This window comes from Porites lutea, chromosome 3 (genome assembly GCF_958299795.1).
Source record: "Porites lutea chromosome 3, jaPorLute2.1, whole genome shotgun sequence".
NCBI lineage: Eukaryota > Metazoa > Cnidaria > Anthozoa > Scleractinia > Poritidae > Porites > Porites lutea.
The window spans coordinates 27,833,089-27,860,882 of record NC_133203.1 but is presented as its reverse complement, the minus strand read 5'-3'; the positions used below and the strand labels follow the sequence as shown (position 1 = coordinate 27,860,882).

Here is a 27,794-nt window from a genome sequence, read left to right as displayed (position 1 = left end):
TTTTTAACTTTTTTGTTAACCGTAACTGAAAAAAATTAACTGATAGCCGTCAAAGATCCCAAATTTTAGCCGGTAACCGTAGAAGCCACCACCGCACTGAGACCCTCAATCAAGCATTTACAAGATTTTTTTCTCAGGCGACAAAATCCTTTTTTCTTTGACAGCTATCCTTCTTTTGCTCATCTTGTTTCGCGAACACGAACAATTATTGCGTTCGAGGTACGAGAACGCAACCCCTAATTTGTGTTGGATGTTCTGTGCATTATTGGGTGTCCTGTGCAATCAATAAGGGAGGTTTTTCTGAGATAGCATTTTCGTCGTCGTCGACACACATTTGCCTCGCTTTGAGGCGCTTGCTTACGTTTTGCCTCACTTTGACGCGCTAACTCATGTGGTGATTCTTGTGTCCTCGGCGTTCATCTTTCAAAGTTTTGCTGAGGTCTGATATTCTGTCTTCGTAAAGCGTTCATCTTTTAAAAAGTTTGCTGAATCTTCGTAAAGCGTACATCAATCTGTGTTTGCTGAATCGTCCAAAGCGTTGATCTTCCAGAAGTTTGCTGTTAAATTTTACTTTGGATTAAGCCTTCATATTTTTCAGCATGGTTCATCACTGTCTTTGGAAAATGTCTGCGACTCCTGGTGCATGCATCAAACCGGGTTTAATTGGGCGGCCTCTGTGCCACAAAGTAAATTTACCAAGTTGTGTAGCTCGGCGGCCGTTGTGCCACAAAGTATATCTACCGAGACAGTGAAGCTCGGCGGCGCCATTTGATCATGACTTGTGATATTTCGGCCCGGACAAACGATCACTTTTTAATCAACTCTGTTATTTATTAGGAAAAACTTATAAACCACTCTCGAGTCACTGAAATCAACACGCTCGACCAAATTACGGGAGACGTTATTGACGTGAGCCGAACACACATTCCATTGACGGCTTTCACAGGGTTAGTGCGAAGTTTGAATTCAGATGTGAAAGCTTTTAAAACAGTAAATTCAATGTAATTCATTTTGTCAACAAGTTGATGATTGGATGCTATTAAAAATAACAGAGGAAATTATCCGAATAAATGTTTTTGAAGAAAGAAAAAGAATCTCGGGTTAAGCACTAATCGGCCTTAGTAACTGCGCCCTGTAACTCACGCCAGTAAAACAAAATGTTCTATTTACACGCCATACGCACTCTGGCCAATGTCTCCTCCGATTACAAGAACTTGACACCGTACCATACGATATCTTTTCAAATCCTCCTTATAACGTGATACACAGTTTAAATAGAGGTTTTGTTGTACGCAACCCTTACGTTCAAAATATACCATAATCATATTTATCTATATCGCAACCACCCTTCCCCCTCAACTGCTACCTGTACGCCTAACAAACATATCGAACGCACTCTCCTAAGCTCCGATTACTCCTAGTTATAGTTCCTTTAACTAAGGTTAACTTACTGGTTATGCGAAATTTTTCGCGTGTCTCAGATGCAAACAAAGACGCAAAATCGAAAAATTGGTTATTACCGGTGCAAAATTTTCCAATTGTTTGCAAACGCCAAACTCTGTTGTTAGTCATAGTGCAAACAGGGCCATATACTCGCTCTTAGATGAAACATTTAAGCGCTTAAGTTGGTTATTGAACTGCGACGATCACATCCGCTTTCATATCCGGATGAAGCCGGATGTGAACTTATATCTGTTTAAAAAATTATGCAGCTGTACCTAAATATCAGTTAGACTGATTAATTTGTATAATAAATCACTTCCAGTGAACTTGACTTTGTTTCTTGGGAAAACAGGAAAAATCGTGGATGAGACCTCGAGGTTTAGCATTCTCAAACAACCATTTTCACGCCTAGCTAAGTTGGTTTATAATGGGTCAAACATTTTGGGCTCGGAGATATGATAGGTATGATCCCATGATCATTAGATACTCAAGTTTTCTCGGGGAAAGATACCTCATAAAGTTATCTTCTGCAGACCCCTGCTTGACAGGACTCTCGGATTTTGAACTATAACCGCTTCTATCATTCATCTAAAATATGCGCCCTTTTCTGATTGGTTCAAAGGCCAAGTGGTGCTTACTATATTTGGAAGTTGCGAGCAATATACCATCGATTCGATGGTACATTTCATTGGAAACGAGGTTGATCGATGGTATATTTGACTGGAAACGAGGCTGCATGGGAAATAGACCATCGATCAACCTCGTTTCCACGCGCGGCCGACTAGCTATTATTCCCGAGTGAACTAAAAAATGGCGTTCACGGCTATCCGAAGATGAAGTAGCTGAATTTCTAACTAAAACTCTACGGAATAAATGCAAAAATACCCACAATATATCGCTCGTGGATAGCATCCTCCTCGATCTGCATAGTTCAGTCTAGTTCTTTACCCCCTACTCAGCCTCATTCAATAATTGCTAGATATGTAACAACCGAACACTCTAAAATAGCTCTGGTGTGTTGTCTCGCCTTAGCTCACTGGCAATTAAATAACATAGTAATTTTCTGTTTCCCTCAGTTTGATTTTCTAATATTGCATTTTCTATGTGATGTGTAACCAGTAAGTGTATTCCTAACTTACACTTAGAGGTTTATAATACTAAACAAAGTTCATATATAAAGAACGGCGGCGCAGCTATACGTGTAGGAGATAGAATGTGCTTAGTATAACGCAAAGAAAAAATCAGATCGGAGGTGAATAACATGCATATTATCTTGATATTTCGTGAAGAGTTGATTTAATGTAAGACAAGAGCTCTTCGCTCGCATTTGAATTAGTTGTGATGTAAAATTTACTTTACGAATCGTAATGATCCTTAGCAATGTTTTTGTTAACAGTAGATAACAGCAAACCTGTAAAATTAAAGGTAAATTTAGTGATTTTTGTAAAAAAGAAGTTAACAATAATGACAATATCGAGTAACAGGACCTTTATTAACACGTTCATTCTTGTATAGCCCAATTTTTTCTAATTACCCATTTTTGTATAATTTCTCCTGTATTCATTATTTAGTTATGGTGATTTTTTTGTTACAATCAAGCAAGTAGTGTACCTTACCTTTATTGTAAACAGACCAATACCTCCGTTTGAAGAGGCAATAAAGATCTAGTTTGTCGACCTCAGCCAGTAGGTATTCCTTAGTTTTTTTTTTTCCTTAACCCTTACGAAGTTAGCGTGAATGGTCTGAATGTTCGCCGTCTCCTCTAGTCGCTCTGACGTAAGGCGGGATGTCACTAAAACGAGGAACGGGGAACGAGCACGGGAAACAAGAAAAATGAGACAACCCGGCCGTGGACGTTAACTAAGTGGTCCTGACTGCGCACTGTCAGCGCCAGTTTTAACATCTGCTTGGAACTTCGTTGTAGAGCTACCCCTTAACCAGGGGCATAAAACCACTTAAACATAGCATTGTTAAACGTATTTTAGTATAGACCTTGTCACGGTTTTCGACGCCATCTTGACGAGTAGGCAAACGTGTGAGAAATTACAGTGTTTGTATGAGAATTTGATGTCGAATAATTTCCGCAAAACGGCTGTTCTGAAAAAAATATCAGTTGTAAACTAAAGCTACAAAGCAAAGGACTGTCATAAAAAATTTTGGAGGCGTACCTGAGCTTAAATTTCTCAAGAGGCTTGCTTTAGATTTTCCATATATTTGTCTGTAATTTTCCCGGGACTTTCTTGCAGACAAATGTATAGTAAATTTTATAAAGTGGTTCTAGGTCTTCTAGCGCACATAACGCCCTCAAATTTTTTCAGTAGAATCCTTAGGAGTGAAGCTTTAGTTTATAATTGATATTTTTTTCAGAACAGCCGATCTACGGAAATTATTCGAAAGTTAACGTCCACGGCCGGGTTGTTAAACGGTAGCCAGTATAGGCATATTTTTATCCCTTAAAAATTTTTCATCTGTTCGGATTTCCTGGCTGAAAGTCTAGTAATCCGAAAATTATAGGGATCAAAACTTACATTTTCGAAAATTTCACCCAGAAAAAGGGCTCCCGAAAATTCTAAGTGATCTTCTTTGGCTAAAAGTCCGTTAAAAAGTTGCAATTATACTAGATGATTAGATGTTCGAAAATCCTAGGAGAAGCAGGCTAGCCAGAAATTTTACAACAAATGCTCCGAAAATTCTAGATCTCAAATCGTCTTCCGAACAGAAATTTTCCGAAAATTTACGTTGGGTGCCCCTGCTTAACCGGCATCATTTTTAGCCCGTCCCCCGGTTCTAAGCCTCAAAGTCGGTCATTCTGCGTTTCTGGGAAACTGCCCATGTCACGGGCTGAACTAAGGGAAAATGAAAGAAAGATTTCCTCATAGTTCCAAAACAAACTGTAAGCATGTGTTGTGGTAAAGAGTACTTTTTCAGCCCTCCGTACACCACGTAATTAGAGACTAAGCTTTCATCCTGCTGACCAAAAAGCCCGAAGACCTGGCAAAATCTTGCAGGTCACGGACCGTTGTCGCGCAAGCTTCGAAGTGCCTGGTTTATTTTGGTTTTCCGGCCAAGACTCTTACTTGTAGCTGATGACTGCGTTGTCAATCATTCCTTGGCCAAGAGCAAGTAAACAGCTTTTGAAGGTAACTGTGATCAGGCGTTTTGGTTTGGGAATTTCGAAGATGATGCGAAAAGACGAAGTCGCGGCCATGCGAATTGATTACAAAACGCCTGTGTTTGACGAGAGCGGCCTCGTGGCGAAAGAACCGTTTATGCAATTCGACTCTTGGTTTAAAGAAGCTACAACAGCAGAAGGTATTGGGGAAGCAAATGCAATGGTTCTTTCTACATGTGGAAGGTAAGTTACATCCTTTTGGATGAAGAGGGAAAACGTCTGACAGAAGCAACATGAGCAATGCCGGTGTTAAAACAAAGATAAGCTTAATGATACAAGCTTACATGTTAAAAGTTCGAAAAGTTGTTATTTCTGAGTTAACCAACACTCCTAGTCAAACTGGTGCTAAAACCATCAAAATGTTTCATTCGTAGGTAATCATGTGGGTGTAGAGTTGTATTGTCGCGTTAAATTTGTCACTGATACGGTTTGTTGATTGATTATGTAATCATCCAAAAAATGGCCCACACTTGAAGAGTTTTTTTATGTATTTGTTATTTGCTGCGGTTCTAAGAATAGCAGCAAATTATTGTTTTCACAGTTCCAGCTTATTGACAGCTGTCACGGAGATTCATGTATAAGTCTTCCATTTAGAGGTCATGAAGCAGGTTTGTTACATGCATACTGAGTAATCATTTCCTGTGGTTTATGCTTCTGTGGGTGTTCCCGATAGGATTTGATTTCAGGTGCAGTTGTAAAGGGTTTAAATTTTCTTGACCTCTGTTTGTTACGGCTAAATAAAGATTTTAGTTTCTTTGGCTGGCTTTCTCCGAAATGCCTGCCTGGTGCGAAGTTCACGCCGCTTTTGTAGTTTTCTCAGACACTGTTTACAAATATGACGTGATGTGTCGTGCACAGTAAATTGTAAAGAAATAATTTCCTCGTACACGTTAAATTTTCCGCGTCCCCGCACGAGATTTCGATCGCTCTGCTTTTCGATCGACGAAAAACACAGCACACAATCGCACATGTTTTGATTTGTTTTGGTTAGAAAACCCCGCTTACATAAATCATTTAAATCACCGCATACATTATCAGACCACATTCGATAACAAACAATCAGCGTTAAGTCAAACAATGCGCACTGTGTGTCAGCCTATCACAGCGTGTTCCCAAGATCTTGGGAACCCAGCAGGACGCTGGAACACGATTAGCGACGGCGTTACGCAGACGTCCCTTTTCCGCGTGCAACAAAGGAAATAGGAGACGTCTGCACGCAGGCAATGCTTTTTTCGCTTTTCTCGATTTTTATCGCCGTAATCTTTTTGGATTCGAAGCTCAGCAGTCACATTTCTCTTCGGTGCTTTACACCGAACATGGATCCTACAATCCAAGCCGAACTGGAACGGCAACAATCAACAATGCTGGAAAAACTCTCGTCCATCATGGACAACAAGTTGGAATCTATGAAGAGACAGCTTGAGGAGTCTTCAAACACGCAAATGAGCGAACTAAAGAAAATACGCCTCACTGAACCTCGCATTTTTAAGAAGAAAGAACACGAACAACAGTATAAGCATAACGAACAAGTGAAGTCTGCGGTGAACGAGGCCAAGGACGCCGTTGTGGCGGGAAAGAAAGAGGCATGCATTGCCAAGCTTAAGGTGGCTCGACTGGATTTTTTGGGGGGGATACCTCCCAAGTTTGAGCATTAACTACGTCGCCACGAGTAAAGATATGGAAAAAAGATTACCACAACTGTATTATGTAAAGATGAAAATTTCTTTTGATCTGGGTTTTATTGCAATCGGAGTCGCCATGGCAACGTAACAACGCCATTACGTTTTTTATTTATCTTTGTGTTTCTCTGTACCAAGAGTTTTTTTAAGAAATCGCTTAAGGGAGTTTGTACCTTCCATGATTGCCTCAATTATGGCAAAGTTTGAACAAATTCTATGAGAGCGTTTTCGAGATATTTTGAAACGAAGTTTTAAGCATCATAAAAACAGTGAAATAGCATGCTATCCACTCAGTTAGCTAAATTTTTAAGAAAATGATAAGCTTTGGAAACGCGGCTTCATCTTATAGTGGTTTGATTTCAATGAAAACTGCGTACAGAAAAAAGAGCAAAATTGCTCCGGGCGATCGCGAGTAAGAAGAATTTTAGTAACTTGCATTCAGCTGCTTTTGTTACAGTTTTTGCACGTTATTTGGTCCATGCCTACAATTTTCGCATTTTTCAAAAAACCGCTCGATAAATTTTTTTATAAATTTTGCAATCCCGAGATCAATCGTCTATAAATATACCCTGCAAGTTTTAAGAACATTGAAAACAGAGAAGGCTTTTAAATAGGGCCTCGAATATAACCAATTTTCGCCCCAGATTTTGTGTTTACAAGTGAGCGTCCTCATTATTCACTGGCATTGTTTCCAAGTTTCATATGCACGTGCCCATTTAGCAAAAAGATAAAAATTTGCATCAAAAAGGACCCTCGGTTAAATCGCCCGAATATGCTAATAACCGGGTAAAGAAATTGGTGATATATTATAACATCACAGCAACTCTTTGTAAGAGTTTCTGTGACTTTATAACCCGAGCCCGAGTAACATAACTATTAAAGTATTGGATCCTTACCGATGAGCCGTGACGTTCACCGTCTCGGCTCTCACTGCTATCTGTGACATAAGCCAATTATTAGCATATTCCGGATATTTCTTCCGAAAGTAATCGAGAGTTCTTTTTGATGCAAATTTATTGCTTTTTGCTAAATGTGCACGTGCATATGAAACTTGGAAACAATGCCAGTGAATAATGAGGACGCTCACTTGTAAACACAAAACCTGGGGGGAAAATTTGTTATATTTGAGGCCCTATTTGAAAGCCTTCTCTGTTTTCAATGTTCTTGAAACTTGCAGGGTATATTTATTGCCAATTGATCTCGAGATTGTTAAATTTACAAAAAAATTTATCGAGCGGTTTTCTGAAAAATGCGAAAATTGTAGGCATGGACCAAATTACGTGCAAAAACTGTAACAAAAGCAGCCGAATGCAAGTTAATAGAATTCGTCTTACTCGCGATCGCCCGGAGCAATTCTCCTCTTTTTTCTGTACGCAGTTTTCAATGGAATCAAACCACTATGAGATGAAGCTGCGTTTCCAAAGCTTATCATTTCCTTAAAAAATTAGCCAATTGTGTGGATAGCATGCTATTTCACTGTTTTTATGATGCTTAAAACTTCGTTTCAAAATATCCCGAAAACGCTCTCATAGAATTTGTTCAAACTTCGCCATAATTGAGGCAATTATGGCAGGTACAAACTCCCTTAAGCGATTTCTTAAAAAAACTCTTGGTACAGAGAAACACAAAGATAAATAAAAAACGTAATGGCGTTGTTACGTTGCCATGGCGACTCCGATTGCAATAAAACCCAGATCAAAAGAACTTTTCATCTTTACATGATACAGTTGTGGTAATCTTTTTTCCATATCTTTACTCGTGGCGACGTAGTTAATGCTCAAACTTGGGAGGTATCCCCTCAAAAAAATCCAGTCGAGCCACCTTAACGAAGGTATTGAACTTATCGATCAGCGCCAAAAGCTAATTCTCATAGCAGATAAATCTGACTACGGCTGGAAAACTGTTGGGGAATACCTTGATAACGAGCTCGCCGACGATGATCAGGACGCCAAGAAAATGAAGAAAGCAGAAAAAGAAGCTCAACGGAAAATAGCCGAATCTCGCGCCGCCAAAGCCGCGAAGCCTCGCTCCTGGTTCAGGAATCCTAGATCACCGGGAAACACAATTGCAAACTCATCGCCGTCACCCAGCCCTTTCTCTCTATCCGCAGGAAACTATTCTCCCCGTTTTTCTTCTTCCACGAGAGGTCCAAGAGGCATAGGCTCATTTCCATTTTCAAGTGGAACGGCTCCAAAACGCGGCACATGCTTTAGTTGCGGTAAACCAGGTCATTGGCGGAATGAATGTCCTCTGTTGGCGGTTGCCGGAGTACAAGAAGGAAAGAAGTTAAGTGCTAATTTTTATGATCTATATGATGTAGAATCCGTGTCAGGGAATTCCGAATTTTCAGAGTTTTTCGATGATCCCATAGATTCATGTATTTTTACAACACCCGCGAAGGGAGATTTTTCCGAGCTGGAATGTTGTAAAGAAAGTGTTCGCGGGAGGTTAAAATCTCATTTTTCAGCATAGGAGGAAATAGGGTCCCCTAGCTCGGTACTGAGTGCTATTACAGAGGGTTACAAATTACCACTGCTTACTATTCCTGAGTCATGCAATTTGGCGAATAACAAATCCGCCATAGATAATGCTTGTTTTATCACCAAGGCTCTAGAGGATCTTATAGCTGCCAATTGTATTTCAATTGTCCACAGTCCACAATGGGTAGTGAACCCTTTAACTGTGTCCGTACGGGCCGAGGGGAAGAAACGCCTTGTGCTCGACTTAAGACACGTCAACCCTCATCTTTTCAAGTACAAATTCAAATGCGAAGACATCAGTACTGCTCAACAACTGTTAGGGGAAGGATATTACTTGTATACATTCGACATCCAAAGTGCTTATCATCATGTTGAAATTTTTGACAGCCATAGGACCTACCTTGGGTTCCAATGGCCATATCAGGGCAAACCAACTTATTTTGTTTTTAACGTACTACCATTCGGTATGTCTACCGCACCTTACATATTCACCAAGGTGTTGAAACCCGTAATTAATTATTTTAGAAGGGCAGGCAGGAGAATTTGCATGTTTCTGGATGACGGCCTAGGTGGCAATTCTTGTAAGGAGTCTGCCTCCACGGATGCCATAGCAGTAAGAGCAGATCTCGCCAAATTAGGCTTCCTTCTTATTGTAGACAAGTGTGTTTGGGATCCATCCCTTTTTCAGACTTGGTTAGGTTATATTCTTAATATGTCTGAAAATTGCTTGTATGTAACCGACACCAGGGTGTCCAATCTCAGGGAATCCATTTCATCTGTTCTCGCAAACCCCCACAAGGTTACGGCCAGACGCTTAGCCGAAGTTACGGGTGGCATAATATCTATGCACAAAGCAATTGGTTCGGCTGTGTATTTGTACACTAGGCAAATGTACCTTGCCATAGAAACTAGGGACTCTTGGGATTCTTTCATTTCCTGCTCCCCAAGGGTGATAAATGAGCTACAGTTTTGGCACAATAACGTGAGTCAGCTGAATGGTAGAGACCTTTTTGACAAAACCCAAGTCTTTGATTCTGTTGTTTTTTCAGACGTTTCCCAACTTGGGTATGGAGGTTATGTCATTTCCGACAAGCAAAATTTAGTATGCCAGGGACTGTGGTCACTTGATGAAAAAAGAAAGAGTTCCACCTGGCGAGACTCCGTTGGACACATCCTCACAGGACACAAAGTACAGTGGTACACTGACAATCAAAATGTGACGCGCATAATCGATAGAGGCAGTACTAAACCCGACCTCCAAACATTGGCTGAAGAAATTGTAAATTTGTGCAACAATCACAGGGTTTCAGTCATCCCAGTCTGGGTCCTACGGGATAACAACCAACTTGCTGATTATCTCAGCAAACTCACCGATGTCGATGATTGGGGCATACATTCAGATATCTTTCAGTGGCTTAACACCTTGTGGGGTCCTTTCACAGTTGATAGGTTTGCCACATGGTACAACACTAAATGCATTAGGTTCAATTCCCGATTCTGGAACCCAGGGTCTGTGGGTGTTGATGCCTTTATTCAAAATTGGCAGGGAGAAAACAATTGGGTGGTACCCCCTCCGAGCCAAATAATCAGGGCATGGCGTCACTTTGAGTTGTGCAAAGCTAAGGGAGTACTCATAGTACCCCTTTGGAAAGGGGCTTCGTTCTGGCCCTGCATTTGCCCAGATGGCACCCATCCTTCTAAGTGCGTGATTGACTTGGTTGGTGTACCTGAATTCCATTTCGCTGCTACGACTAAGGGCAGGTCTTACAATTCTTTGTTTCACGGTGAAAAGCTGGAGTTTAAACTTATAGCATTGTATGTTAATTGGCAGTCTGTGCGCAAAGGCCACAGTGGTAGGGGGTTTTGTTTGTCAGCGAAAGGTTTGTGTGAACACTGTACCAAAGGTTAAGCTAATATATATAATATTGATATATATACATAGTATTTCCTCGGGTACTCATACAGCAATAAGCCCACAGGTGGCTCTTCCTTGTTCATAGGTGGCTTTCTCTTGCCCACAGGTGGCATTTTCCTGCCCACAGGTGGCAATTAAAGAACATACAATGTTAAGTTACCCCTCTTCATAGGAAAGGTACCACTTGTTTACAGGTGACATTGAAGTTATGAGTCCATGGATGACATCACACCAAGTTGAGAGATGATACATTATATATTAATATGCTTTAAGCTATCGGTAGCGCTATCTTAACATCATTGTAATACTGGTTAATCGCCTATAGTTTTACACAAATATGTAATGCTATATCACATCACACGCAGTCTATTTTCTTTCTTACAGGTCTAAATATTTTCAGCCAAGGTCCATGGAAAGAAATTCAAGACCGTTTGAAATCCAGTCATGGAGAAGTTACTTCTGTTGAACTATTTAAAGGGTTGCAGCAAACAGCCCTTTCATCCAAAGCCTGTGGAATAGTAGTTAATTATACAAGTTCTTTAAATCGTTGGGTTAAGTTTGCTAATACTAACAAGTTAGTTGTGTTCCCTGTCTCCGTGGTTGATGCGGCTCTGTATTTTAGCCACTTGGCCACCTCTCAGATATCAGCCTCTGTGATTGAATCTAGTTATTGTGCTTTAAAATGGGCTCATGATTTTGCGGGGGTTCCCAATCCTATGAGTAGCACCTTTGTCAAAAATATGGTGGAAGGGGCCAAGCGTCAAAATGCCAAACCCACTGCGAAGAAATCTCCCATTTCAAAGGAGGCCCTCACAGCGTGTTGTATTAAACATGAGCATTCCGATGAATTGCCTATACGTAGGGACATTTCTATGTCCTTACTATTATTTGCGGGTTCTTCCGTTTCAGTGAACTAGCAAACCTTACTATCGGTGACATTAGCATAATCGACACTCATTTAACCATCAAAGTGTCCCAGAGTAAGACTGATCAATATCGTAAGGGGAATGAAGTGGTGATCAGTAGATCCGGCAAGGTTACCTGTCCTGTGTCAAATCTAGAAAGGTACATGAAATTAACAGGCATCAGTACATCTAAGGTTTCAGATTTTTTGTTCAAACCTATAGTCAAAGTTAGATCCAGATATAAAGTTATAGACAAAGTAAAACCTCTCAGTTATACCCGCGCAAGGGAATCCCTAGTTAAGCTGTTGCGCGAATTTGTGCCCAACACGGCCAACATAAGCCTGCACACATTCAGATCAGGCGGAGCTACTACAGCAGCCAACGCACAAGTCTAGACAGATGCTGGAAACGCCACGGTAGATGGCGTTCAGAGACCACCAAGGACGGTTATGTAGAAGATTCTCTTGATAATCGCTTACTAGTTACCAAATCTCTGGGAATTTGATTGTAGTTACATTTTCACTCTCGTTCTTTGTATTTCTATCCAGTACAGCAGTCAGTTTTCCTATTTAACACAGAATGATTTCATTGTCTTCACTGTTCACCGTTTCAACAATAGGGAATAGGGAAAACTTGTTATTTGCTGCGGTTCTAAAAATAGCAGCAAATTATTGTTTTCACGGTTCCAGCTTATTGACAGCTTTCACGGAGATTCATGTATAAAGGGGCGGGATTTTACTGAGGTGATCATTCTAAGCTGACATCGCTGCCTGTTTCGTTTGTCAATGCTTTTTTCTTTTTGCGTTATTTAAATTTATTGTCGTTGGTGGTTGATGTACTCATAATTCTGTATTCCAGTTCAACCTCTCTCCCTCGAGGTTCATGTTAAGTGTCTGGCTCTGCTTTCGGGAGGGTTCAGGTTTCCTCCTTAGTGAAGGGGGTTTTTACTGACGGGTAGCAGACACGATATCATCTTTATTATTGATCAAAGAACTTTACTTGGAACCTGTTACATTTCTTCTACTTCACTGCCTTTGCAGTACCTAAGTGTTTGTGTTTGTATGAATAAACGGGGACTGATGTTCGCATTACGCTGGGCTTCTATCCAGTGCAGCAGTCAGTTTTCCTATTTAACACGGAATGATTTCATTGTTTTCACTGTTCACCGTTTTAACAATAGGGAATAGGGAAAACTGCGTGGCCATGGCACTTAACTTCATCAGATTTCCTAGCCTGCGAGCAAGCTCTCCGGAAAGCTTGCTCGCAGACTACAGATTTTCATATTTTTCTATATAGGGACTTTGTTGAGTTTTATGTAATCAAGTTTTTAGAAAGCTGTTTGCAGGTGGCTGTAATAATCCTTGTATTGTCTATCATAGGGCTTCTGATATTTCGCGGGAAAAAAAGCATAATTTCGCGGGATTTTCAGGGAAGAATTGGCGGATAAATCGGCTGATTTCGCGGGATTTTCGCGGGAAAAAAGTCAAAATTTGCGGAAAAATCGGCCGATTTCGCGGGATTTTCGCGGAAGAAAAGTCAAAATTCGCAGAAAAATTGGGCGATTTCGCGGGATTTTTGCGGAAGAAAAGTCAAAATTCGCCGAAAAATCGGCCGATTTCGCGGGAATTTAGCGGAAAAAAGTCAAATTTCGAAGGATTTTCAGGGATAAATTCTTAGAAAAATCGGCCAATTTCACGGGAAATTTCAGGGGGAAACTTCGCCAAGGAACGATCGGTAAAAAAGCAGCCGATTTCGCTGGACTTTTTTTGGCAAATTTCGCTGAAGTCGATCAATTTTGCGTCGATATGACCAGCGTTGTTCAACGTTTTTTTAACAGGGATAATCATTTGCTCTTTCAACAACAGTTTGCTCGACAAATGAGCGAATGCTAAAGCAGTTAACATTATGGTTAGTGCCCAGATTTTCGCAACGTTCATCTAAGAACGCCTGGTAATTTTGGGATGTTGTTTACTCGTTGCAGTGACGAAGTTTCAAGATAAATTTGGACGTTTGGGGTGAATAGAACAGGTCTAACAGCCAAGATAAGTATTAAATATGTTTTGCCGACATGTATTTGGAAATATTCTGGCGGATTTCGCGGTATTTTGCTTTTTGGGGGGAATTTCGCGGGATTTCGCGGGTCCGCGACCGCGCAAAATATCAGAAGCCCTGTCTACGATATACAAGGCATTGTCACGAAAGACTGAAAAAATCAGCATCATTATGCAAAATTCCGACGTTTTGGATCACTCTGAGCAGCCCAGTTTCATGTACCGTCCTCCTACATGTACTTGTGATGTCATCCTGTCAATTTGTGGGGGAAAGACCACAGGTAGCCCAAGCTCGAATATGAGCATCGGCGAACATCAGCATTGTTGCGTAACATTCGAAATTTGTATGAATCTAGAGAGAACTATCATGTGTTACCTAGGCGGAATTTGGAGGTGATTGGAGCAGTTGGAGGGAATTTACGGCCGTTTTCCTTCTGTGGATCAGTCGGGCCGCTTTGCTGGAGTGCCCAACCTTGGTAAAACTTCATATAGAGAGAAAACCGTTTACATAAAAACCCATAAAACTTAAATTCAGGGTCGCCAACCAGTCCATGTTGCTCATCTTTCCTTTGTCCCTGGTACAGACTCTATGTCATGCTTATCCCCATTGTCCCATCTCTGCAGGGAACTCTTGACAGCTGTAGGTCGAGGGGCAGATCCTCAAAATCCAGAAATGGGTGGCAAGGACACTTGCCCACTTGCAAGCTATAGAGATACTTTTTATTTTTGCGAGAATTCTATAAAAATGATACAGAATTTTAAGGAAAAATGGGTGGCTGCGGCCCCCTGGGCCAAGTCCCCTAAATCATAGGAAGGTCATAGGAAGCCTGGGGAGAGGGAAAAAAGAAAGTGCATGGGGGACAATATGAAGAGGAAAATTAAGATGGAATCCATCAGCAAACTAAGTAATTTTAATCTTCAGTCGACAAAAACCTTGTACCAGAATAATTTAAGCAATATTGCATTCTTTTTTACATTTTTCAAGAGCTATTGATGTAATTAGGTATCTGTATAATAACACCAAAGAAAATTTCTTATGAGAGCCTATTGGGCTCTCATAAGTAAATGTCAAATTTCACAAAATGACACCTTACACATGAAATTTTCAGAATTTTGTCTGTGTTTTCACAATTCTTGTGAAATTTGACATTTATTTTCTTGGGCTCCCATGAAAATTAATAGTCTTTGGTGTTATTACAGATAACTAATGTTATATTAATAGCCCTTGAAAAATGTAAAAAAGAATGTAATATTTTTTAAATTATTCTGGTACAAGGTCTTAATAGACAAAGAGAGGCCTTTACCCTCTTCCCAATGTCCACCACACAATTGAAATTTTTTGATTATTGGTATTTTTATTGTAATACCCAGTGGGCACCTCTGTGGAAGAGAGAGTATCCCCATCTTCTCCCTACATCTGACACATGTTGCTGGTTAACATGTGATTCGCAAAGACTGCATAATTATAAATAACTGCATCATTTTTTTACATTCTTTCAGAGACTGCCGGTCAAGGACAAGAGTTGTTTTGTCAAAAGGTTACGATAAGACAGGATTCACTTTTTTTACCAATTATGAAAGCAAGAAGGGCGAGCAATTGGTGAGTATTGAAACCATTATAAGTTGAAGTGCTTGTTTTATACAGTATCAGCTACCTACTATTAAATCTTGAGTCAAAGACACCAAATTTTTATCCTGAGGTTACAGGTTAATGTAGTATAGCTGTAGGATGTCAGAAGATTTGAATTTTCTTCTTTCTCGATGGTTTTAGTTAAACTTTATTTTTTACCTTAAAAGAAATTTAGGCTCAAATTTTCCTGCAAGGTTATTTGTATAGGTATAATAGCATGATTTGTAGTGATATTTGGCATCAATACCAGGAGTGATATTTCAAAATTGTTATGCGTAATTTCACGAGCGGTTAGGTGAGTGAAATTTGAGACAAATTATCTGTCACAAAGTTAGTAGATCGGTTGGAATAATTGCTAAAATGAGGCATTACATTCCACGGCGTCTTCTTTGGAATTTATATCATGCACTTATTTCTCCTTATTTAAATTATGGTATCTGTGCATGGGGCAACTGTCCACAGACCTACCTCAATAAGATACTTGTTCTGCAAAAACGTGCTCTGCGTTTCTAAACCCAGAGACCATGCAATCCCTTTTTTTATTGAATCAAGCTGCCTTCCTTTGCAGTCTTTGTTCTTTCAACAGTTAACCTATTTAATGTATGACGTTCGTGCTAAGACAGCTCCTAAAAGTCTTCTCGATAAGGTTGCGAAAATCAATACAAAACATCATTATAATAAGCGATTATCTGTAACAGAATGCTTCTCTGTCAAATTCTCTAGAACTGGAAAAATGAAAAAATCTTTTACTAGAATTGGTGTGTCTATTTGGAATTCTATTCCACTTTCTGTTAAGACTCTCAACATTTCTAATTTTCGTAAAAAAATTAAATCACTGCTCCTTAATGTTCTAGGTAATGAAGATAATTATTTGAATGTTAATTATTTAATAGAATATTTTGTGAAGTTAACCTGATATGTTGTATATACCTCCAGTTGTAATTTTAGTCTTTTTCAAATAACAAAATCCCTTGTACTTGAATTTATATGTAAGGTGTTTCTTTCTGTTTGTTTTTGTATTTCTTCTTTTCATTTTTTCTTATGTAATTTAATAAAGCCTTTAGTTAAAGTCTTGTCCTGCCTAGATTAGCATTATAGCTATTTGCAGGACATGAAGTATTGTAAACTTTATATTTCTTTAAATAAATACATTGTTGTTGTTGACAATTTTGAAATATCACGAGTGGTATTTATGCCAAATATCACGTACAAATCACGCTATTATTTGTTTATACTACTACCCGCAATAGTTTTGTAATTTTCACATGTAGGTATTTCAAATTAAGCTGAAATACCACTGCTCTAAGCCAATCAAACTGCAGAAACTTCTTATGTAGTAGTATAAAAGGGATAATACACATGTATTGCAGAGCAATAAAGTCATTATTGGTCTGCAATATTATTTTGCTATTAAAGTTCAAGACATCAGTGTGTAATAAAATTTATTATTTATTATTGCAATTATTGCAAATGGTGTAAAATACCAAAAGATACATGTAACTTGTGCTCTATTTTATAAGAGACCTTTATTCTGTGGCTACCATTTTGCATTAAAAAATGCATCAGTTCTACATTTGTAGTCTCATAATAAATTATGCTACTTGAGAAAGAGTTTAGACATGTAAAACAAAGCTCAACCATTACTCTCTGGGGAGGTACATTGTAACAAATTCACTAGCCCGATAGCAAAATCCACTAGCCCCGGGCTATCAGACACTACTTTCTTTGCATGCTGTTTAGTTGGTTTACTACATGTAGCTGCAATGATTAGAGTGCTGCACTAGCATTGCACAGGTCATGGTTCAAATCCCAGCATCTTCTTTGCAATATTATTTTCTTCATTCTGCAGCTTCAGTAAGTGAAATTCATATAAAAACTAGTCATTATTTCATTAACACTATCCATTACTGAATCATTTCAGAGGGAAAACCTTTTTCTTACTGGAAACTACAGTGTATAAAAAACAGAAAGCACCGGGTGATGGCAGTGAAATGAAGGGGCCGTGGGTGTGTGAAAACATTCACACTGCTCACCCCCACCAGGGGTGTAGCTACCTCAAAGCCATGCATACATCCAATATTGGGCTTAACAAAAAATTGGGTTGAAATGAACTTATGTAATCACATATTAATGCAGCTACTGTAATCGTTTATACATCTGTACATGTAGCTCAGCATTAACTTGGCTTGTTTTATGTCCCTTATAAGAGTAAGAATAAACTACAGGATTTCAGCCAATCAGAAACAGGGAAATATTTTGGTTGAATAACAATACATGTCATTACATTCTATGTACACCGTATGTACTAATATACTTTTTATGTTGGTTTTCATTTTTATTCCTATCCGTATTGGCCAGTTTAATTGTATGTCTCATTCCTTCCTTTTTAGGTGAGAGTGGAAGGGGGAGTTGAAAAACTGTCTAATGAAGAAAGTGAACAGTATTTTCACTCTCGCCCTCTGCCCAGTCAAATAGGAGCAATAGTCAGTAAACAGAGCTCAGTTATCGAGAGTAGACAGGTATGAATTCGATGAAGTTTCAAGTGTTCCATTAGCTAAAGTACTCCTGTTTAGTTTGCAGTTATTTTGAATTTGTCAGAGAATAAAATGAATTTGCATATGTAAGGAGAATCCATGTGTTACCGTAAAATTCCAAAAATAAGTCCCTCCATGTATAAGCCCCTCCAAATCAACGCCCCTGAAGTCATAAACAAAATACAGCTGTACCCTCCGTTAAATCGCCCCTCCAAATATAAGCCCACCGGGGGCTTGTAATTGGAAATTGCCCTCAAATACAAAGTAAAACAAAGCAAAAACAGTAAAGTTCCTTCCAAATATAAGGCTAGCCCAATAGATTTTGAAACGCAAATTTCCCTCCGAAGATAAGCCCCTCCAAAAATAAGCCCCTCAAAAAGGGCCTTTGAAAAATATAAGCCCTGGGGCCTATTTTCGGAATTATACGGTATGTCCCCTCATCGGAGACCCAGCGGAAGGCAGCCAGGCTGGGAGAAAACTTGTATTGCGCCATTTCTTCTGACCGGGAACATGCTGCTGCAATTGCCCATGGGTTGCTGGGGATGGTGTTTGCCTCAAACAACACCTAAAAAGTTATCACCCTTAATAAAAAACATTATTAGCGGAGCTCTGGCGCGCCTGCGGAGCACCATGGGTAAGTGAATCTACCCATCCCAGAAAATTTGGTAATCACGTGACCGTACACCGCCCGCCCGTCCGTCCGCACCACAGGGCAACCAATGTCACTCTAGCTAGTTTGGAAGCACAGGAAGACTGATATTGCACACACATTGTACATCAATGTTGTGATCAATTGACAGCTGTCAAAACAGGGTATCCGCTGACCAGTATCACCTGACCATATCGCGGGTTCAGGTGTCGACCCATCGAGGTCGAGTATCTTTTTCAAGTTATCCGCTGACAAGTTACTAGTTTTCAAATGATCGCAGGCTCAAGTTAAATTTTTTTAAATTGATATTAAATATGTTGTGTTTTATATGTGCCGCACAATTAAAATTTTGATTTCAAACTGACCTCGGAAGCTAAAATTCAGCCAGTTTTTACAGGCAGGGAAGACATGCCAGTTGCTTTTGACTTTTCTCACCAAGGTCACGCGTTGGTCACGCTCTACGTCCAATTTTTATGCTCTGATTGGTCAAAATTTGACAGGTGAGTTCATGCGGAAAATTTATGCAGCATCTTGAAACTTGTTTACTTTGAGATTTGAAGCTGACAGAGTTTTGTGTCAGCTTGTGATGTTTTTAACTGTCTTTTTCCACTGGATGTACAAAATGAAATTCTGCTGCTATCAAGAAGCTTCAAGAGTCTTCTGTTATTCACAGCTAGTTTGTTTATTGGGGTTTTGGTTGAGAAATACGTCGCTTGTCAAAGTCGGAAATCTGATTTCGGATGGCATCGTTTTCGTTTTTCACCTTGCTCGATGCGTAAGAGGGTTGAAAAGTCTGAAGCGATTCTGGCCTTACTTGATAGTTTTCAGTGCATCTCGAATGGTAAGCCTGAGTAATTATTGTATTTGGTGTTTGTTTTTTATATCTAATTTAATGAAGTCGGGCGTAGTTTATGCACGTTTGTAAGATTTGAGACAATTATCTGACCGAGTATCAGGTTTGATTATAAGCTAATAGAACTTTAAAAAGCCTTTAGAAATTTTCTCACCGCAAACAGAAAGAAAACGTTTCAAAGAATATTTAGCTATAATTCTGGCTGTAAAAGAAAGCTTTGAGCAATTTTCTTGCCTCGAGTTCATCTTTGAAAAAAGCAAACACCGGGAAGCCGGCTTAAAACATAAACAAGGATTTTCAGAGACACTTTAATACTTGTCTTCGTGAATGAAAATTGTTGTCTCTCTATATTTTTCACCGAATTATTTTCTTTTTATTGATTATTAGTGGTCTCTTTTGCAATTTCAATCCCTGTGCTGTTTGTTTTCAGTCGCTCATGAACATCGCTTGCAGGAGTACTCAAAATGCCGCGCGTATCAAACGAAGAAGATTACACATCGTTATAAAACCATTAAACAAAAAATAAACATAATAAATTCTTTTTCATGTTGAAGCGTATAACTCTATTAATCTTGATTTAATCAGTCGACTTTGGCGCTTGTCAAAAGTGAGAACCGGCTAGCCGTATATGTAGGTGATTTTGGAAATTTTTTTAACGGTTCCGGTAAAAGCACACGCATGCTTCGACCGTCCTGAATGTTGAGTGAGTGCAGTTTGTATTGCAAAATTGTGAAATACTGCATTCTTTCCGAGGTCTGTATGATAGAAACAGCGCCTCATGGTACTGTTTCACCTCAGATGTGATGTATAAAAAGTATAAAAGGTTGGTTTACACGTCCCCAGACTTGCTGGCAAGATTTTGTAAAGTAAATTATAAACTTGTCGAACGCAAAAAATTCGGCCTGATTTGTTTTCCAAGAATTTGTTTTCCAGGCCAAATCTACTGTGATCAAGAGCCATTATGGCTCTTAAATGTGATCGAAGATGATTGCAATTTTTTGGGTGTACGTATACAGAGGCTATCAGCTCGATCTAAGGTCATGTTCACTCTTAGTTTGGACTGTTTGCAAATTATTTTTCTCTATATAAAAATAACTTAGCTTTTCCCTCAAAAGTCACATGAATGTGCTCTAAAGTTAACTGATTTGTGGAATACAATTGCAAGTTTATTGTTGGATTTAAATTATAAATTCGAGTTAATAAGAGCTTCGCTTTTAGCCCTGGCTAAATCTATATATTGAACAGAGACAGGAATAATTATTTGCACCTTCCTACAATAGTAATATTTCACAGTACATGATGTACACCTGTATGTGCTACTGTATGTATAAGTAGATTGTTCCATGTTGATGTTTTTAATAAAAGGTATTTATTAATTTTCGTAGGCTTTGGAAGAAATGGAGAATCAACTTAAGCAAGAATATGCTGATGAAGGAAAACCAATTCCTAAGCCTGAAAATTGGTGAGTGATACATATTTTATAGAATTTCTATTCAAATGTTCTTAAATCATAGCCCAAAAGAAATTCTGAATGGCATTTTTTGTTGGGGGTTAATTTTTTGCCCCATTCAATCATCCCTGTCACTTGAAATCTGGAGTCCCCCGCCCCCCTGCCGGATACAGTAACTAATCAGGATTCGGTTCGTCTTGCTTGCTCACAAAACTATGCCATAGGATTTTCCTCTATTGTTTCAACTGAGAGTTCTTCGTGATAACAATCCTGTGAAATATTACATGTGTCTGTGTTTTATTTTATTTCAGGGGTGGGTTCAAAGTTATCCCGGATCAAGTGGAATTCTGGCAAGGGCATTCCAGCAGACTTCATGACAGATTTGTGTTCCGTAAACCTGGAGTGGATGAAGTTCTTGATGAGAATTTAACAAAGAAAGGAATGGATGGTTGGGTCTATGAGAGACTTGCACCATAGTTATTAGTTACTGAAAAATAAATACAATCTATTATTAATACTAAAAACAACAACTACTGTTCAATGTCCAATGACTTCAACTTCTGTAGGGGGCAGAGGCTCATATTGCAATATGCAAATTCCTTATTTATCATTGTCTCTAAATGTTGATGTCAAACAAATATACGTAATATGAACATAAATATTATGAAAAGACTAGCTGTCCATGGGACTGGTTTTAAGCTTCTTCTACATTTCTAAATGTTTACAGGTTCCGGTTTCAGACCATCACCAGAGCTGATTATAGTAGTAACATAATTAGTAAACTACTTTTTATAGACCTACAATGCCGGTCTACACTTTAGGCTCCGTTTTTAGCACTATACTGTTCTATTAATTTTTTTTCACCATGTATAATTGTTACGGACCAAATCTGTAACACTGCAGTCTGTGAATTTGTAAAGATTGCCACTTTTTGGAAAAGGGAGCAGGTGCAGATTCAGGATTTTTTTAGGACGGGGTGCACTCGTCTCTTGCTCTACTTCAACACCGATAAACCACATAGTTTTTTTTGTTTTTGTTTGCAGAATGCCAGTTGTATTAGAAAACCGCAGGTCATCTCAGGGGGGTGTGCACCCCCTGCACCCTCCCCCTAGATCTACCCCGGGAAGGGTATGAAAATTATTTTACTTCATGTAGTAATAATAAGGACCAGAGTGGCTTCTCTAACAAAGGAAAGTATTTTTAAGTTTTTTGGTTTGTGGGTGATGGTTATAGGCAGGGGAACATTCATCTCTTACATGTAGGTTGTCCGGTCCACAATCGTTCAGTTTTTTTTACGTATAAAGAGTGAATCGATTTCTGCTGATCTTCTCTCTTCTGATGAAAGCCAACTGAGTTGGTTCACGCTTGTAATTAGAATGCACAGTATGATGAGATACAGGACAATGCAATAAACGTTATTAAGTCTCCCAAAAGGGATCCAAAGCAGCAACCATAGTAGAAAATTGCCATAAATTTAAGGAGTCGTACAATAATGTCATGAAAACAGCCCCTAAAATTTTTTTGCAGTAGCCGCCAAAATATCCAGGACTGGTAAATTTTATTCCGGAATCGTATTTTCTATTTGCACAAATCAGGTCCCTTTATCGAAAAACGGCCGCGAAAGCTTGAAACTGGTATCAAAGATGCGATTTCACCAACGGAACACGCATTTCCGTTTGGAAAATTCCGTCCGGAAAAACAGGACTACCTTTCCAGATGTTCCCGGTTGGGCCCGGAAATTTTCCGCTAACACGACCCAAAAATTTGTGTTCTATGTACTTTTTTCTGTTTCTCCATGAGGAAGATCGCATCTGTCGAACCACGTTGTCAGGCGCGGATCGTACCAAAAAATTAAACTTGACACTTCCGATTCAAATTCCCTACCCCAGCTAGAAATGGTCAGAAATGGTCCCCAAATCCTTGGATGCAAATGATGTGATGGTTAATGCCCGGGGTTTGCCTGGCGGGGATGTTGAAGATTCGAATAGGCCATTTCCGTGTTCCCCCCGGGCCTCTGTTTCAAAACGAGAGTAGGTGCTCAGCCTTTGATATGGTAGACTGCACAACACCTTTTGTTTGACTGCACGCGCGTACTTGAATACGCAAAAATACGGACTGTTTTGCAGTCTATTGATATGGAAATCATTTTTCATTCTCGTGCAAATAAAACTCATTTTCACAAAGATTGTGCACCTAGCCTCATTTTGAAAGTGAGGGTTTTTGGAACTCGGAAGTAGCCTATTGATCGGCGCATTACAAGCGCGAAGGTAAAGTGAGCGAGGGACTGGGCCGGAGCTTCGGGTTGGGGCCCACTACCGGAACCGGAAATGAGTAGCGAAGGACTTCGAGAAAGTCTACACAGTAGTTTGTGGCACACCGAATTATCTTTTTGGGGCGGAGGAACCTCATCAACTCGCAGACGAATACATTAATGCCGATGACGTCATAGCCTTTTGTTTTTATTTAATGAATAAACTGCAGAGAAATCTCATTAAGATAAGGTCATATGCTATTTTTAAGTAGTTAACTGGTTTGACGGGTTAAAGATAGATGACATCATAGCCTTTTCTCTTTACTCATGAATGAAATGAAGAGGAATCTCCTCATTAAGATAAATTATCAGTGCCTGATAGTGCTGGTTAGTTTCAGATGTGATGCCCAAACTAAAGGGCGAATTTATCTGCATGATTTCGCAAAGTAAACATGTCGAACAAACACAAACAGTCAGCCTGATTTTTCATTTCGCCCTCCCTTTATTAGAACCAAGGGAAACAAACAACAAAATCGTAACTTACAACTTGTAAATGTGCTGCCACCTGGGACTGTCGTATGTTAACACCGATATCTACAACATAAAATTACATGTCTAGGCAATAGTTTCGAAATAGTTTGTTTCCCTGATGGAGAATGATTTCCATTTTTGGGTGTATATGTTGTGGTTCAATTTTATCCCTTTGGCCATGGGGTTTAATTTTATTTTCCTTTGTTTTAAACGCATTATCATACATTAGGGATTGTACGTTATTTATGGCTAAAGGAGGGGGGGGGAGGGGGGAGGGAGACTTCAAAATCAGTGGAAATGTGGGGCTCATTTTTCAAATGCAGTAGAATTTTCGGGAGGTACCCCATTTCTAAAATAAAACAGTTTTAAAGTTTATCTGCGATAACAGGTATTCCACATTCACATAAGATGTTGTAAAGTTCTCCCACATTCATAGGACGTTCAGCTGGAAGCTGATTTGTTATGAAAACTAAGAGGGCTTCAACTGGATTTTTGTGTCGCAGGTCAAGGAAACGTATTTCGTCTTGGTTCAAACCCAGTTTCTCAGCAACAAGCTTCCACTTAAACGTCCGCTTATAAGCCCGTCCCCCAGACTGGCGCATCTACTTGTTACTCTCTCCTCCGCAGAGGCCTCTTTGTAGCGCGCGGGGCACGATGGGAAGGGGAAAGAGAGAAGAGAGGCTCCCGCCTTTTCCCTTCTCCCATCGTGCCCCGCGCTATTTTTATTGGGACACCCAGCGAGAGCCTCTGCAAGGAGAGAGTACCTGTAAACAGTAACGTACTTTCTTTTATAAGCCCTGAGTGGACTCATTCGTCCAGAAGATATAGTATGTAATTGAGGAGAATAAGAGAAAATCGACCAATCAGTTCTGTGGAAGCTTTGTTAGTTTACGACCTTAATGGTTTACTTCTGGATAGCGTGAGACGCTTCAAGGTTTACGGAATTGCAAATTCTGCTAGCCCCGGTTGTTCAGACGTTGAATAATACTATCCACCGGATAAATTACTTTAGTATATACACACTCAGTGATCTTGGTGATTTAAGCAATCTGATTGGTTCGCTATCTCGGACTATTCAACAATATTCACCTCCTAGCGAGTGGATAATGTGTGAGCTCAGTGTTTTTCCCATTTTTTAGAGAACGATTTTTTAAAAGTCGACAGAATCCTAGGGCTGACTTTTTTTAAGGCAAGAAAAGACTTGGAAGGATTCAATACGGCGTTTTTCAATTTACTGTAGCACTCAGTAGTAGCAGGAGTTTTGTGTTCGATGGATTGTTTACAACTCCCGTGTATATTCGCGTAGAAGAAGCCGTTTCCGTTTTCTAAGAAGAAAATTTTGGCTCAAAAATCGAAGTTTATTTATGACAAACAAATTTAAAAGGAAATGTTTGCAGAAATTCTACATTTCAAGTAAACAGGAAATAGAATGATACAGAAAGACGACGTCTTACCTCGAGCAAATGAGCCGCCATTTTTGTCAGCACTTCATGCGAAGAACGACACAACAAACCCTTTTGGCTATAAACTTGGCGAGTCAACAGAAAGCAACACAGCTCTACTTTTCTTCTCAGGTAAGGAAACAGTTCAAACTTTTAGCGGTTCCATTTAAGCCATTACGCTGTTGTTTGCGAAATGATAAACTTGTGAATTGCCATGTTTGAAATTTCTGCAAAGATCTATTTTTAAACTTACGCGTGATTTGATCTGTCAATCAAATCGTACTTTTGAATGGGTTCCTCTCTGATTTTGTTGAGATCACTTCGTGTGTATATACTAAAACAATTATTCTTTTCAATCTCGGTGAATAGTGGCTTTGGGAATATTTACCTCGCCGCTTTCGCGTCTCGGTAAATATTTTGCCACTATTCACCTCGATTTCAAAGAATAATTGTTAAATATATCCAGCGGATAATTGGGGAAACTAATTGCACTATCCACTGGATAGAGATTTATCCAGTGGATAGCGCTTTCTAGCCTTTGAACAACAGAGGCCTGAACTGTAAGTTGAACTAAGAGAAAAATGAGAGGATGATTTCAAACAAACTGCAAGCATGTGTTGTGGTAAAGAGTACCGTGAAGCCCCCGAAATGATCCCCATTTCTTTTCACTTCGTCCATGAATTGATCCCCAATTAATTTTAGGAATGAAATGATATCCTCATAGAACTCTGGATCGAGCAAAATTCCCGACATTAATTTGAGTTTCACTATAATAATCTTCACTTGTTCGCATTCTTTAATGACATTAATTTGGGATTACACGTTGTATTGGATTAAAAGAAAATATTATTTACAGATGTAATACACAGAGTCTATTATATCTAAGTAACACCATGAACTGCGAATGATAACATCAAGAATTTTAAAATATTCCAATGCATAATATTTTTAGCATAATTACGGTACCTACATTAGGTGATTACAGTCCGGGTTATAGAGAAAACTGCATGGATGTTAAATTCTAAACATGATATTAAAACTGCACGCCTTCGATAATGAATTTTAAAACTGGTGTTTTAACACTTTTTAAAATTTTAAAATGAAAAAAATAGACGTAAAGGCGTTTAGATGACAAAAAATTACATAAACCCCTGGGCCCAGTTGTTCAAAGCCGGGTTAAGGTAACCCAGGGTTAGTGCGAGATTTGATTTCAGATTTGAAAGCTTAAAAAGCATTTCAGTTTTAATTCTTTTTGTCTACAAGTTGATGATTGAAAGCTCTAAATATAACAAAGAAAATTATCCGAGAAAATACTTTTGAACACAAGACAGAGAAACCAGGTTTAAATTTAACCCCAGGTTAAGCGTTAATCGGCCTTCGAACAACTGGGCCCTGTTGTGTAATGTTAAGTGCGATTCAAGTGTTAAACGCCGTAGCCCGCCTGTGTACAGATCCCTCTCCCCTCAGGAAAAATCGGCGTGTATGGGAATAATTATGCATAAATTTACAAAAAAGTAGTTTCCGCCGACCAAAATTTTCGAGGCTTACGCTTTGATTGGTCAGTTATCTTTTCTTCTCGTTCCAAATATCTTACTTTCGAAAATGAATAATCACGAGCATCAGACAAAACAAACATATGAAAGTTACACGTTTCAACCCCTTATGAGTTTCAGTGTAGCTTACTACAAGCGTTACTTATTTTAGCTGTTCAAAGAAAGGTTGTAAGTATACTAGAGCAGAATAAAGTACTAAACTTTCGGGACTCTGTTTATTACGATAGCTGTGTCTTTTGGTGTTTGGCTTCCAAGCACCGTATTTTTTTCTGTTTACACCTTGTGTGATCAAATCACCTGTATCTACGCTTCTTAAGGTTGATTTCCACTGACGCGTTAACGGACGTAAATTTTACGCACGTACGCACGTAAAAATTACGCGCCCCAGGGTAAATTTTTCCACTGACTCGTAACTTTGGCGTGCGTACGTGCGTAAAATTCTCGGGGGGTGGGGGGTTACTCCCTACAATGGCCTATACGAGGAGGCTACGCCCGAAAGGGGTACCTTTTTCTGGCTTCCGGTATATGAAAGGGTAGGGATTTCACTCGTTGAAGTATATGAAAAGGTTGGGAAATCTGTCATTTTTAATTGGGTCTACGAAAGGGCCTACTGAGGACCAACAGATGAATTTTATGGCTTTATAAAGGCGAGAAAACGTTCCGTTTTTGCGATTCATTCCTATTTAAACTAGAGACCGAGCATTTAAAAGGATGCAAAGTTCTAAACAAGGTATGTGAAAGGGACACCATTTGTCAATAGAAGGTATACGAAAGGGGTACCTTTTTCGTGAAAAATGGTATATAAAAGGATAAGGGGTTGGACCTCGGGGCGGAGCTTCCCCGTATAAAAATTTGTTGAGTAGCCCCCCCTCCCCACCCCCCGGGTAGTATGCTACGCCAAAAGTGACAAAATATCAAAGATGCAACTTTATAATTTAAAACCACCAAATTACTATCAAGATCGATAAAATTAACATCAATTTGCTTTTTGAATGTGTCAAGATTGTAGAATTTAATTTCAATTCCCACGTGTCTCATGTCATGTATCAAGAGACACGTTTTCTAAATCAAGATGCATGTTTTTTAAATCAAGAAGGGAGACGACAATTTTTGATCAGTATTGTTTCCGAGAGGGACTGAAACCGAGCACATAGGTTGGAATTCAAGGTTTAAATAATTAAAAGTGTTGACGGGCCTGCACGATGCTTCAGTTCGCAAATAGATTGGTCTTAAAACCTTTTTAGTTTAGCTCTTAC

At 39.3% G+C, this 27,794-nt stretch overlaps 1 protein-coding gene across 2 annotated transcripts in view; it reads left to right on the top strand.

Annotated features, from left to right (window-relative positions):
- The first annotated feature begins 4,489 nt into the window (after positions 1-4,489).
- Positions 4,490-27,794, top strand: part of LOC140930853 (pyridoxine/pyridoxamine 5'-phosphate oxidase-like) — a 38,919-nt gene continuing 15,614 nt past the window's right edge. Inside the window, exons 1-5 of one of the 2 annotated variants that reach the window (XM_073380568.1) lie at positions 4,490-4,798; positions 15,146-15,245; positions 17,666-17,794; positions 20,697-20,773; positions 21,073-21,791. In XM_073380568.1, coding sequence (XP_073236669.1) covers positions 4,530-4,798; positions 15,146-15,245; positions 17,666-17,794; positions 20,697-20,773; positions 21,073-21,238 — 741 coding nt within the window. In that variant the 5' untranslated portion in view covers positions 4,490-4,529 and the 3' untranslated portion in view covers positions 21,239-21,791. Of the gene's footprint in view, positions 4,799-15,145; positions 15,246-17,665; positions 17,795-20,696; positions 20,774-21,072; positions 21,792-27,794 lie in introns of those variants that run through there. The other variant, XM_073380567.1, reaches the window with a different exon arrangement.